This window comes from Martes martes (assembly GCF_963455335.1).
Source record: "Martes martes genome assembly, chromosome: 1".
NCBI lineage: Eukaryota > Metazoa > Chordata > Mammalia > Carnivora > Mustelidae > Martes > Martes martes.
Genome location: NC_137888.1, coordinates 119,512,434 through 119,525,357, shown reverse-complemented (window position 1 = coordinate 119,525,357; position 12,924 = coordinate 119,512,434). Strand labels below are relative to the sequence as shown.

Genomic DNA, 12,924 nt, shown 5'->3' with positions numbered 1-12,924 from the left:
TCCCAGGGGGGCCTTCCAGTTCTGATCATTTGTCCACCAAGACCTTGACCATTAGATAATTAAACAATTACCAGTCTAATGAAATACCCTGCCTGGAGGGTGGAGAGAGAAAGGGGAATTTGGAGGCGACCAAGGTCTAATCCCTCCAGAAGAAGAACGCGGGGGCCGCGGAGGTATAGGTAGAGAATGATGGCGGAGACTGCCCCCCACCTTTCCTGGGGCTTGGCTCCAAGTGAGCAGCAAAGAAGAGCAGAGAAATGGTTTCCACAGAAGCTGGAAGAGCTCATACCCGCCTAGGGACAGAGCGCTTTCTGGGACTAGGCTGGCCTGTGAGGGAAGTCTTAAATCACTAGGGAAGGAAATGAGGGAAAGTCTTGGTGGACAAGGCAAAGGGGAAAGTGAATGGCTTCCACCACAGACCAGAATGGCTTGTGACCAGGTCCCCCGGAAGGACACAGCCTTGGGACGGGGGGTGAGGGGGGCACAGCACGCCTAAGAGAAAGAGGAAATGTGGGAGAAAAACAGAGAACAGGGTCTCATGCCCACATTCTTGACTGTGTGGCTCTGTCTGAAACACTGAACCACTCTGGGCCACTCTCCTCATCTCTGTGATGACTGACTCAAGAGCCATCATCCCTATGGTCCCCTCCAAAGCCAATTCCAAGCACATGGGGGGCACTGAAGCGGGTGTTGAGAGAGGTCTCTTCCATACTCACTATTCCAGCAAATGTTTACTGACCACGGCTTTGTGCTAGACGCTCTTCCTTCATCCCACCTGACACCAAGCCGACGGACAGGAGAGGCAGTGACACAACCTTCTTGTTGCCAAGGTTGGCAAAGGCAGATGAGAATAACTACCACCACTGTCTCCACAAACAACGCACTCCCTGTGGTCTAGGTCACTGCCGATGCCAAGCCAGAGGGGTGCCCCAGCATCATGCAGCCCAATCCCAAGTGTGACTCCTGGGCTCCTGGGAGGAGCTCCTATCAGCGGGCCGGAAAGGAAGGGAAGAAGGTCACAGAGGGCTCAGGTGCCAGCCAGACTCACCTTCACGCAGGAGTAGATCACGGACACAAATACCACCAACGTCAGCAGCAGGAAACAGGTCAGGTAGAAACTCAACATGAACACGGAGCTGGAAAAAGAGAGGAGGTGGGGAATTCTGGGGGCTCTGAAAGCCTCTGGAAAGAGGGAGAGATGGCTCCATCTCCCTGAACCCACTGTCCAGTCTCTTCCAGCCCCTGACTCACTGAGAAAGGGGCTTACACAGCCCTGTGCACTGATTCAGGACCCCCTCCACGATCGCCTGGCTCCCGTTCTTGCCATCTCCCTGCACGGTACAGAAGCCATAAGGGGGCTGAATGGAGAAGTGAGTGTCACCTACTCCATATTTTGCCTAAATCTTAGCCATCCAGAGACTCACTTCATTTGGCTTGGAAGGACCCATTTTAAAAAGTCATTTAAAAGTCACCTGGTTATTCCCTCCAGGCAGTTACTCAGGGCTAGGTAAGTAACCATGAAGGCTGAAAACGGGATAGACGACCATCATTTTTTAAAACACATTGGTCAGCAGCCTAAGCAGACACTCTGAGAAACAGTGGTGATGTATCCCTTTGGGGGACAGAGTCCAAACCCTGTATCCTGCCAGGTCCCATGACAAGTCCTACTCAGCTTGCCAGTTTAACGTGAAAATGCAAGGACCTCCCCCTACCCCATCCCTGCAGAGGCAGATCACAGGTGACCTTATCGTTCACCACAGGCCAGAATCCTCAGACAGGAGAGCTGCCAGTGACTTTCCATCTGGCCCTCCTGGGGCAGGGGCTGGCTAAGGTACACCCCGTCATATCAGGAGGCCACAGAAATCCCTTTTCCCTTGTAGGGAGCGAGAGTGGCCTGGAGGTGCCAGGCGCTGTTAGCAGGTTAAAGGCAAACAGAGGGCTTGACAAGGCAGGCGAATACCTCTAGAGAGGCATTCAAAGGGCGTCTTTGTTCCAGGCTCCCCCAGAAGCCAGCACTTAGATGCCTTAAACAAATAGAACAAGGGTAGAGAACTCTCTTCAGAGGGAAAGAAAACTCTTTAAAGTAGCTTTTAATGCTTCTGTAGAGAGAGGACTGCTGGAGCAAGACTTCCATCAATGCCTTGGCAGCTCGGAGCTTTAGCGGGCAGGGAAGGAAGCCATGGCAGGCAGAGCAGGGACCGAGGGAAACCCAGCCCATGAGCCACACTGCAGGAACAAAAGAGCAAGTGGCACAGAGGCAGGGTTACAGGGACCTAGGCTAACTGGACTCTCAGGAGCAGCAATGGGACAGAAAGACTGGGTCTCTTCTTTATACCTGTAGCTCCATTTCCATATAGAAAAAAATGGGGTCCTGTGTCAATAAGGACCCACAGTCACACCAGCTCTGCAGGAGCTCAGCATGGGGGGCAATGGGCATTAGCGGTACCCACCAGAGTGGAGCTGGGTGCTGGTGTCTGGGGGGTCCAGACAGAGTCCCAGCAGACACACATGTAAGGGCTATCTCTGCAACAGTGTCTCATTACAAATAAAAGATGTATGGAGGCCTCATGTACCTCCTGATAACATGCACTAAGGAGGACATACCACTTCTGTGGGATCCTCACCCAAACTGCATAACCTCAACCGAACTGTGAAAACACATCAGACAAACCCACATGGAGACAGTCTACAAATTAATCGGCCACCTCTCATCAGAAGCTCCAAGGCCACAAAAAATAAGCAAAGGCTGAGTAAGTGTCACAGATTAGATGGGACTGCGGAGAACAAAGAGCTAAACCCAGTGTGGGATCCTACCTGGCTGCTGGGACACAAAAATGCCACTAGGGCAACACCGATGGAATTAGTTTACAGTCAGTCAGATAATAGCATCATTCCGGGTTAATCTCTGGCCATTGACCCTCGGCTACTGTCACGGAAGTGTTCGTGTTAGGGAAAACTAGATGAAGGATGTCTGGAGACTGTCTCCGTAGCGCTTCTGTAAGTCTACAATTATTTCAAAATGAAAAGTAGAAGGTGTTGGGGTGAGGGGACTCTCCTAGATTCAGCTGGACTTAGGAGATAAAACCAAACACAACCAGGGGATCTCGAGTAGATCCCGGCTATGAGAAACTCAGGGCAGGAGTTGTTTGGAGATGACTTTGGATATGTGAACGTGAAATTGGTGTTACATGATTGCAGAGAACTGGGGTTAATTTTGTTTGGTGTGTGGGGCATTGTGGTTAAGAAGGAAAATGCCCTGAAAATAGGTATATGGTAAGGGCTTTTAGGGGGAAAATGTCCTTTCATCTAAAATTTAAATAATCAGTAAAAACAGATGAAACAATGGTAAAACATCAACAATAATTATATCCAGGGGATGGGTGCTGAGAATATTAATTACCTTGCTTTTCTGTATGTTTGCAATGTTGCATAATCAAAAGTCACAAACATGTAGCTACGTGCATACATGCACATATCAGTGTATACACACAAACACACACACACACATATAACAGAGATAACACAAGCAATTCTCTTCCTTGTCTCCATGTGACTCTGTGATGATTTACCTAAGACTTCATTTCCGAGAGCCCACCGCCTACAGCAGGGTGGTCCCCTTGGGGGCCACAGGCCTCCCTCAGGGACACAGCCAGCCCTTGGAAGCGTGCTGGCATATCTGTGAGAAAAGCTGTCAGAACCAGAAATCCATTCTTTGAAATACCCAGAGGAGCAGAAAACCTTTATCATTTGAAGATGTGTTAACGTTTTTGCAAAAACCAAAGGTCATACAGAAGCAAACCTGGCGAATACTTCGGGTGATTTAAGGGCGACCATGGTGTGGGTGACAACGGGGCGAAATGATAAAGGATAAAGTGTCGAGAAGGAGTCTCTCATGCAGCAAGGCAGGCCTGGAGGGCTTCCTGCCCTGTCACAGGGGAGTCAGACTCCCAGCTTCCCGGTCCCTCCGAGGACACAAGCGGAAGGCTCTCCTTGTCTGAACAAGCGCACCCCCCGCCCCCTCCCTGCTCTCCTCCATGACCCCTGTTCCCACCCCCAGAGCCCTGTAGCCAGGGGGACAGTACTCACTGGGGCACGATGGTGATTTGGACAAAGCAGATGAAGAGGAAGACAAGCGAGGCACAGGCCACGTAGGCACCAAATCGGTCATCCACCTGCTTGGAGTACTGAGAAGAGGGTGCAGGGTGAGGGGGGCCTAGTCTGCTCCAGGCCCGCCCAGCCCAGACACGCTGACAGCCCACTCCCAACACCTGGGAGAAACCTGCCCTAGCCCTCGTGCTCAAGAAACCCGTTCGAAGCGACGTAACGCGGTGCCTGTGGGGACACTAGCTGGACTGTGTCAAACCGGACACTTTCTGCGGGTCGGGTCACCGTGAGAGTCCTTCATAATGATCCTGGCTCCAATCACGGAGCACCAGCTACTGGCTAGGACACGCGCCCGTCTGTGGTGTCCTCGCAGACCCTCGCAAGAGCCCCGGGAACAGGACCTGTGTAGCTGCCACTTCGCAGAGGAGCGGACAGGAGGCCTGCTCCAAATCACAGAGCTCACCCGCCCCCCCCAGGGCCAGTTCCTCCCGTGACACCAGCCAGCTGCGCCCACCGAGGCTGTGCTGGCACAACTTCACCAGAGAGGGCGCTCGCGGCTCAGGTCCTGCCCAGGGCCAGCAGCGTGTGCTCACAGGTCGGCCTCACAGGACCAAGGTCGGGCCTGGCTCTGTCACTACTTCACTGGTGGCCTATTGCAAATCGCCCAACCCCTCAGTCACAACTTAAGGAGATGGGACAGAGAGATCTTGACTGTTCCTTCAGACTTTTTGTCAGTGTGCCAAAAGCAGCAGGGAGGTCCTCTGGTGATGATGTTCATAATGGTAACAGCAATAAAAATAAAATAAATACCAACTAACATCATTGAACATCTGTGGCAGATACGATTTTGTGTATTTTACACATATAGACTTGTTTAACCCTCACTACGACCCTCTGACGAAAGTCAGAAAACGGAGGCATGAGGAAGTTATGACTTAGCCCTGCTGACCACAAAATGTCTCCCCGAAATCTCCATCTCCTGAGCACTGTGGCATTGGAGCAGGCGACACTGACAAGAAAGGGCACTTTCTGTGGTGACGGGGACAACAGGGAACTGTCGCCCTCTCCTCCTCCCCCTGGTCCTGGTCCTGCCCAGGGCCTCCTTCCCACCCAGGGTGCCGTACCTTCTTCTCTAAGTCAGGCTCCCTGAAGGTCAAGAGGAACTTGCGGACATGCTCAGACCGCAGCCTGTCGATGCTCCTGGCGTCAATGGCGCGGCCCAGAAACTCGTCCACTTCATCCTCAGGGTTTGCACTTTCTTGGGCATTCCTGGGGAGCAAGAGGAGCAGACGCAGGACAGGCTGACCACCAGGGGGCGCCGCTAGAGGGCCCACCAGGCGCCCAGCACCCAGGCCCATCAGAAAGGCCCTAATAAGGGGCGGGGACTCTGGGACTGAGACCAGGATGGCCTGGAGGCCAAGTCCCCCCTCTTAACCGCACACGTGCACAGAAAACTGCCCATGTCTGACCCTCTGGCTGAAGGGCCTCGCTGACAATAGGCTTTTCTGAACTACTGATACATTATTGTAGTGTAATAATAATATGACTTATCATGGAAGGTCTAATTGTTTTTCCCCACAGGTGACAGTCTCTGCTCATCACTGCCCAGCTGCACCATAGTCCTGGACACCCTCTGGGAAGCAGGTTTCATGATCAGGCTGCTGCACGAAAAGCCCTATTCCTCAAGGTGACACCCAGTTGTCAGTGGGGTAGCTAGCCCCCCAGAGTGGGGAAGTAGAAGAGAAAGAAGACATTCCCTCAGGGCACTAGGATGTGACCAGGGGCCGTGACCAATGTGCTGGGTCTGCATTTTCCTGAGAGCTGAGGTTCCTGTGAGTGTGTGTGTGTGTGCACGCACACAGCCATGAACAGAGTATGCATGTCTATAGTTGTGCGTGCACACTTGTGTCTGTGGGGTGAGGACACACGGGCGGCGCTCGTGCCCGGCCTGTCTGCCCGGCGGCCCCTCTGTCAGCAGCAGGGGCTCCGGTCACTCTCAGCCAAGACCGTGAGGGCGCACTGCCCACACAGCACGGGGCAACCGAGCTATAAGGCAAACTTGGGGCTATCCCTCAGGCCAAGAGAGCAGGAATAAAGAAAGGCATTATTACTCACTTGTCCTTGGGGTCTTCGAAGCCCTAGAAGAGAGGGATAGAGAGGGAAGGAAAGGTGTATGAGAACAGAGAGGACGCTTCCAGAAGGGACTGTGGGAAGGCAGTCCAGCTCACCAAGGAGCCTGCCCTGAGGGAGGCCTGTCACTCAGGAGTTTTTTCTTCCTTCCTTCAGCGAATACAGCCAGGGTCTTCCTATGGGACAGGACCTGTGCTAGACGCTGCAGGAGGCGGGCACTGCGATTTCATGTCATCCACTGGCAAAACCCAGGTGTCTAAGCAAATCCTGTCCCCATACCCAATTCCCCAATCTCCCCTTCTTCCTGGACCCAGGCAGGGTAGGTCCCTCTCAATTCTGCCTTGAAATAAGCTTGGAACAAGAGAAACCACTGCTTGATCAGTTCCCACATGTGTGTACACCCCCCACCCCCACTGAGCACACAAAGTTCCCCCATCTGTGAGCTTAAGAGAGTTAAACTCCAGTGACCTGCAGCAGCCTTTGTGGTATCTGAGAACCAGTGTGTTCTTCCAAGGCCAAAACTGGGTGGGCACCCAGGAGGTGAGAAACCTGCCTGCCACGGGAGTGACTACTGCTCACATACACTGGGCAGGGGTGAATGTGACAGTCCCTTATTGGTTGCCAACCTCAAAGCCCTATTTACAGTTAATCTACGACATCCATGAAAATGTGTCTCAGGGTGTGACCAGGTGTGGCAGAATGGAGGGTGGGTTCCCTGAAATGGGAAGGGGATAGAATCTGGGAGACGGAGGCATCGGCAAACAGCCCCAGGGCCTTTTCAGATAAGACTCAGGTTGCCAGGACAAAGACAGAAGGCTACCTGCGGTTTCTTGTGGCCCAGTGTGGAGCATACTGCTGGGCAAACACAGGGGTCAGCAAGTGCCAGGTGAACCCAAATCCTAAAACACTGCAGACGTGTTTTAAAAATACAAAAATCAGGATTTATGTTGCTCTCCATGAACCAGAGTTGCCAGATGCTAAAAGAGATTGGGGCCCACACTGCCCCAGTGTCTCCATTCTACCCCCGAGGGGAGGGCTTCCAAGGGCCTCGGCAGCCTCTAACGGCAAATCCAAGTGCCCGACCGTGGACTCTGAGCTCCTCCCAGGGTGCCTGGCAGTGGTCCTCCCTGGACAAGCCAGACCTTCTTCTTGCCCTCTGAGCATCATCAGGCCCGGGCGGCGAGACCTGGCCCATGACACCATCCCAGCCTCGGCTGGAGGAGTTGGGGGGGACTCACGTGAGTGCTCCACCGGGAGGCAGGCCCATGCTGGGTGCTCCCGGGATCCGTCAGGGCACGAGCTTAAGTGGGCGGCAGGGAAGCCAGACAGCCAGCTCTCCACAGAATACGGTGTGGGGCTGGCCCTGAATTCCATCACAGGGGCCGGCCATGACTTTACTCTGGGATCGAGGACAACTTGCGCTACTATTATGCCAGCGCTGGCTTCTGCCACTCAGAAGTAGATCTGACACATTTTTAACAAACCCGTTTCTGACTTTCTCCTATGCTCTTTTGGTCATTCGCTGGGGCTGGTGCAGGACTGCTGGGGCTGGGTGGGGGACCAGGTCTGCTCTGGGTGCCATGTTAGTGTGGAGAGCTGAGCACAGGGCTAGTGTGTTGGCAGACTGACCGGGGCAGACGGTCATTAAAAATACAGTCCAAAAAAAAAAAAAAAAAAAACTATAGTCCAGGGATGCCTGGGGGGGCTCAGTCAGTTGAGCATCTGCCTTTGGCTCAGGTCGTGATTCCAGGGCCCTGGAATCAAGATCCATGTCAGGCCCACATTCAGTGGGGAGTCTGCTTCTCCTTCTCCCTTTGCCCCTCCCCACTGCTCATAATTTCTCTAATAAATAAATAAAATCTGAAGAAAAAAAATAATACAGCCCAGTAGACGGGGTTTAAGTTCCCTGGCCTGCTTACTAGTTCTGGGATAGCAGTCCTCAGCCCAGCTAGGAGGACCCCCAGACAGGTTCCTGCGGTTTGTACCACACCACTTCCGGGGAGCAGTTCCGGTTCTGTTTCGTTCCCAATTCCTGTCCCTTTGGGCCTAAAAGCAGGAGCAGGGGCTGCGGCCCCTCCGCTCACCCACGGGGAGGCGCGGGCTCTGGTTTGCCCGCCTGGCTGGCGAGCTGCATCTTCCCTGAGCGCTCCGGCTCAGCCCACTGCCCCCAGAGAATGGAGGGCCTCCCTGGCTAGATGAGCAGAGGCCCCTCGGTGCCCTTGCTGTCAGCCTTCTTATTTCTCAGTACCCTTAGGGACCTTGTGACAGACAGGTCTCAGCACAAACCAGAGCAGCTCGCCACTACATTTTAAAGCTGAGTCCAAGTTGGGACAAGATTTAAAGAAGTTAACTGCTGTCTACGAGTTGGTACCTTTCTTAGCACTCCCAATCATGCTTAATCTAATCCCCACCCGGGTCACTGGCCGAAGTCAGGGGAGAAGCTCTTCCTCTGTGTATCCTTCACAAAGATCTCAGGCAAATGTACCACCAAATGCCGATGGTGTGCCAGGCAGCTTCTGGGACCACGCCATCCACAGCCTGGACACTCTGACTACATGGAGGGGGCGGGTGGCGGGTGTCCTTCGACACTGGCCTCTGGTGACTCTGCCCAGCTAGGATGAGGGCCAGGGAGTCTCTTCTCCCAAAGGCTGTGGCAGAGGTGTCCCCAGCACTCTTTGTCTACACAACTTCCTGTCCCTTCCTGCTGTGAGGTAGCCAACACCATGGGAGACATAGCCTGTCTCCCCAATGACACCCCTTCTGCTAACCCTTCCAAGGCTCCTGGTCCTAACAATGATTAATGTCTCTGCTAAACCAGTGCTTACACTCCCAGCTGCCTCCTTTGAGACTCTGAAATAACTAGACTGCACTTATACCAAATATCACCAGGAAAAAATCTTCCCCACGATTTTAAACAGAGAAAGCCCACCGGGTGCCTTTCCTGCCTGCTTGTGGCTCTTCCACTCCTCGCTCCCACAGTCTCCTGCTCACCTCTGTCCTTTCCCTCCTATCTTCCTGTTCCCCCTTCCCTGCCCCCTGAATGACAGCCTCCCTCTCTGCACCAGGCTCTCTGTGATCCCCCCCCACCTCTGCCCACCCCCTCTCTGGTCCTGGTCACATGGATACAGAGTCCACAGGAGATTATGAAAGGGCTGGGGCGAGAACAGAGAGAACCCACCAACTGCTCTTTGCTTCGGGGAGGGCCCCCCCAGGAGGGGAAATGGTGGCTGGAGATCTGTAGAAGTCCAAGTTCAAAGCCCTGGAGGAAGGCAGGCACCCTTCCTCCACTCTGCCCCCTCATAAACTTGGTGTCCTATGAGTTGCTTCTTTACCATCAAAAATTAAAATGAAGGTCTTGACTCAATTCATTTTTTGACCCTATAGGTTTTCCTTAAATCCTTGTCATCTGTTAGTTGCCAGCTAGCAAGGAGCAGAGTGGCTGGGTCCCCAGCCTGTCCCTGGCTCAGTCTGCTGCCTCCGCTGGATTTTCATAGAATTTACCTGCAGTCCCTGTTGCTATAGCTAAAATGTGGTCAAACCCACAGACCCCAAATTTGTGATCCTAGTGCCAGCATGCCCCATCTTATTCCAGTACTCTGGCTCCGAGGGAACAAAGTGCCCCCCAGACACACACAGCTCCCTGCACCCTCCGGCCTCACTCATCCCTCTCCCCAGCGTGGGCGCCTCCTGCCTGGGAATCAGGCTGCCCTCGAGCTAAGGAGCGAGCGTGGATGTGGAAACCAAGTTCTCAGATGAAAAGAAAGAAAACACTCCTGCTGTACCCTTACCTGAACTGTCATCCCTCTTCCTCTTCGTCCCACCCTCTGAATTATTTCTATCATCTCCGGCAGAACCCAGACAGTGCATCCCAAATTAGGCGGCCCCTGGTGTACTTAGGGAGGGCCGGGGCTGTCTGTCCCTCGAGGCAGGCAGGGTCCCTTGAAAGGGATGTAGCACCCTTACCATGGTCCAATCTGCCTGCTCGACCCCAGACACCTGCAGGTTACCAGGGGCACTTCTCAGCACAGAGGGTTAAGGGGGCCATTGCCTGACACTTGCCAGAAAGTACTGAGATGGTTTCTGAGCCCCAGGATGTGTTTCAGCTGCCTGGGAAAGGCGGAGGGCACTGGAAGGATGTCTGAGGAGTTGCTGCCCCACCAGACGGTGCCATGGGAGGACTGGAGGCTCTGCCTGGACTCGGGGTCTGCTTCCAACCTTTGGGACTCAACGGAGAGAACCCAGGGCCAGAAGGTAGGCGTTCCGGCTCCTAGCCCAGTGTTGCTTCTGTGACTCTCCAAGGTTCTGTCAGGCAACCCGAGGGGCCCGGCCCAGTCCTTACACCCACGGAAGGCCCCAGCACCGGAGCGGCTTCAACCCGCACACGGCCCCACCTGCTACGTACCATCCGCTTCATCTCCTTGGACACCTGGTTGCCCCCCAGGTGGTTGTAGAAGGGACGCTCGGCCCCCCAGTGGGGTGGGTTGTGCCCGATGGAGTTGGTTCTCTGGCGATTCATCTTGGCGATCATGGCCTTTTCTTCTTTCTGGGAGAGTAAAACAGACAGCATCAGCCTGTGGGCAGAGCCTACCGGGTGAGCCCGAGTGGGGCGTTTCTCATCCCTCCTGGGCGCCTGGCCACGTAGGAATTAAGGAAGGTGGCCTTTCCTTTGGTGCACAGCGGAGCCTAGTCGGCTGGGATCCCGGAGCTCACTGTAGAAAGCCTCCTAAATCCCTTTCCACTCCCCAGCGCTAGCCCTGGCTGGCCTAGGTGGGAGGCCGGTCTCGTGAGAAAGCAAAGGGGTGTGGGGGCGACTGTCATTGGCATGGAATTCTCAGGGGGTGGGCAGAGCCTGGGTCCAAGAGAGGAAGAGAGGAAGGAAGAGGACACCAAGGATTCTAGTCTCCACTCGACTTATCCCAAACAGCCACGTTCTACCGGAGAGGCAGCTTCTGGAGTTTCAGGTCACTACAACCTGAGAGGCAAAGGCCAACATAAATTGTACAAATACACAAGTGGGGCCTCAGCCGTCTCCCTGTAGGCCAGCCACGATCTCTATCTGATCGTCCACCCATCCGAATGGGCTCCAGGCGGATGGTTGGAGAGGCCCTGGGGAGACTGGAGGCAGCCTTCCCCTTAGCTCCCTCTCCGAGCCTGGGAAGGGAGCCCGTCAGATCAGGGACGCAGCTGACACGGCTCCGGGTGGGGTGGGGTGGGGTATGAGATATCACTCCCTGTCTCCATTTCATCTTTCTGGGCCACCTGTCAGAAGAACATGACCCAGAGAACCCAGAGTAGCCTGTGAGGCCTCAGTCTGAGTGGGGCAGGAAGCTGGGGCTGAAGACCTTGTCACCTCGACAGAGGGGAGGGTGTGGGAGGGCCTGGGAGGAAGTCGGTTTACTTATACTCTAATCAAAGAGCAAGCAAGTGTTCAAAAATGTGTCAAATAAGGCTCTCCCAGGAGTGCCTAAATCCTCCCATCCTCCTCTGTGTTCTATGGGGGACCCGATGCAGCTCCTGACCCGCTGTGGGAGATGAGGTCCCCCCAGTAATGTCCTTGTCAGGGTGGACACCTGCCCCCAAGGAGCCCCCAAATGTACCTTTGCTGTCACCCAAGACTTTCTCTGGACTTTTCTCCCAGCTTAGTTTTATCTTTCATCTAATTTCTTACAAAAGAAAGAGGGAAGCTTTTCTCTATCAAAGGTCACTGACCAACAGGTCAATTCAATGGAAAGATTCATTGGTAAAAGGTTTTTTAATCTAGGGAGAAATAGAAAATGTTCTCTTCGTTCATTTTTAAAAATTAAGAACATGGAACATGACACTATTAAAAATAGAACGCCGAAGTCTGCTAATAATTCAGTTTTATATTTGGGCAAGTGTGGGCTGGGACAAAGGGAGGGAGGCGAAAGGGACTAGAAGGTGAAACCCTGGAAAGGACGGAGGTCCTCCAGAGAAACGAAGGTGTGTTGGGACAGACGGCAGAGACAGTCAGGACACATAGAGGCAGAAAATGGCCCAATATCCACCTGGTCCAGGCAACAGACAAGGAGCGGGATAGACACGAAACCAATGGTTGGACAGAGAGTAGACAGTGGACGGAGTCCCTGCTCTTTCATTTCCATGCCTGGCCTGCAGCTGTGCTTCGGCTAACTGATTTAAGGCTTGTTGCATTTCTGCAACGGAGGCAAAATAAAAACACTGCTGCTTTGCTGTTGGCCTTTGCAAGCCCTCTGTAATGCTCACGAGCTTCCCAGATGCAGGAACCACAGTGCGTGAGGAGTTCATGCCCAGACTCAAGGAGAGAGCGAGAAGAGAAGGGAGGGGATGCTGTGAAACATTCCTCCCTAGAAGAACAAGGCCCCATAGCCCCCACCGTTCCCTGGGTTCTCCCCCCCCCACCCGGCCCCCCAGCCCTCAGCCCCCTCCCCGGCCCACCCGCTTCTGGGTACAGCGCAGGATGAGGAAGGTCTCGATACTGTGCTCCTTGAGGTAGGCGTTGCGCTCGCCCCCACAGCCCGGCTCCACCTCGTAGTCCCCGTTCAGGTAGTTGAGTGTGGCCTTGGTGATGTGGATACGCCTGCAGGTGGGGAGGGACGCGGGGAGAGGAGGGCAGAGAACGTGACTTCAGACCTCTAGCCCCCATGCAGAACCACACTGTGACCGACTGTCACAGATCAGATCCCAGGGCAC

General features: G+C 54.0%; 1 protein-coding gene across 1 annotated transcript in view; it reads right to left on the bottom strand.

Moving 5' to 3' along the window:
• The window catches only part of ADCY5 (adenylate cyclase 5), a gene marked incomplete at its 5' end in the record, with an annotated part of 147,012 nt that overhangs the window by 28,416 nt on the left and 105,672 nt on the right, over window positions 1-12,924 (bottom strand). The window contains 6 exons of the mRNA XM_080809387.1: window positions 1,049-1,136; window positions 4,087-4,184; window positions 5,229-5,373; window positions 6,220-6,242; window positions 10,637-10,777; window positions 12,670-12,811. Of these exons, the coding sequence (XP_080665513.1) occupies window positions 1,049-1,136; window positions 4,087-4,184; window positions 5,229-5,373; window positions 6,220-6,242; window positions 10,637-10,777; window positions 12,670-12,811 (637 nt within the window). The remainder of the gene's footprint in view (window positions 1-1,048; window positions 1,137-4,086; window positions 4,185-5,228; window positions 5,374-6,219; window positions 6,243-10,636; window positions 10,778-12,669; window positions 12,812-12,924) is intronic.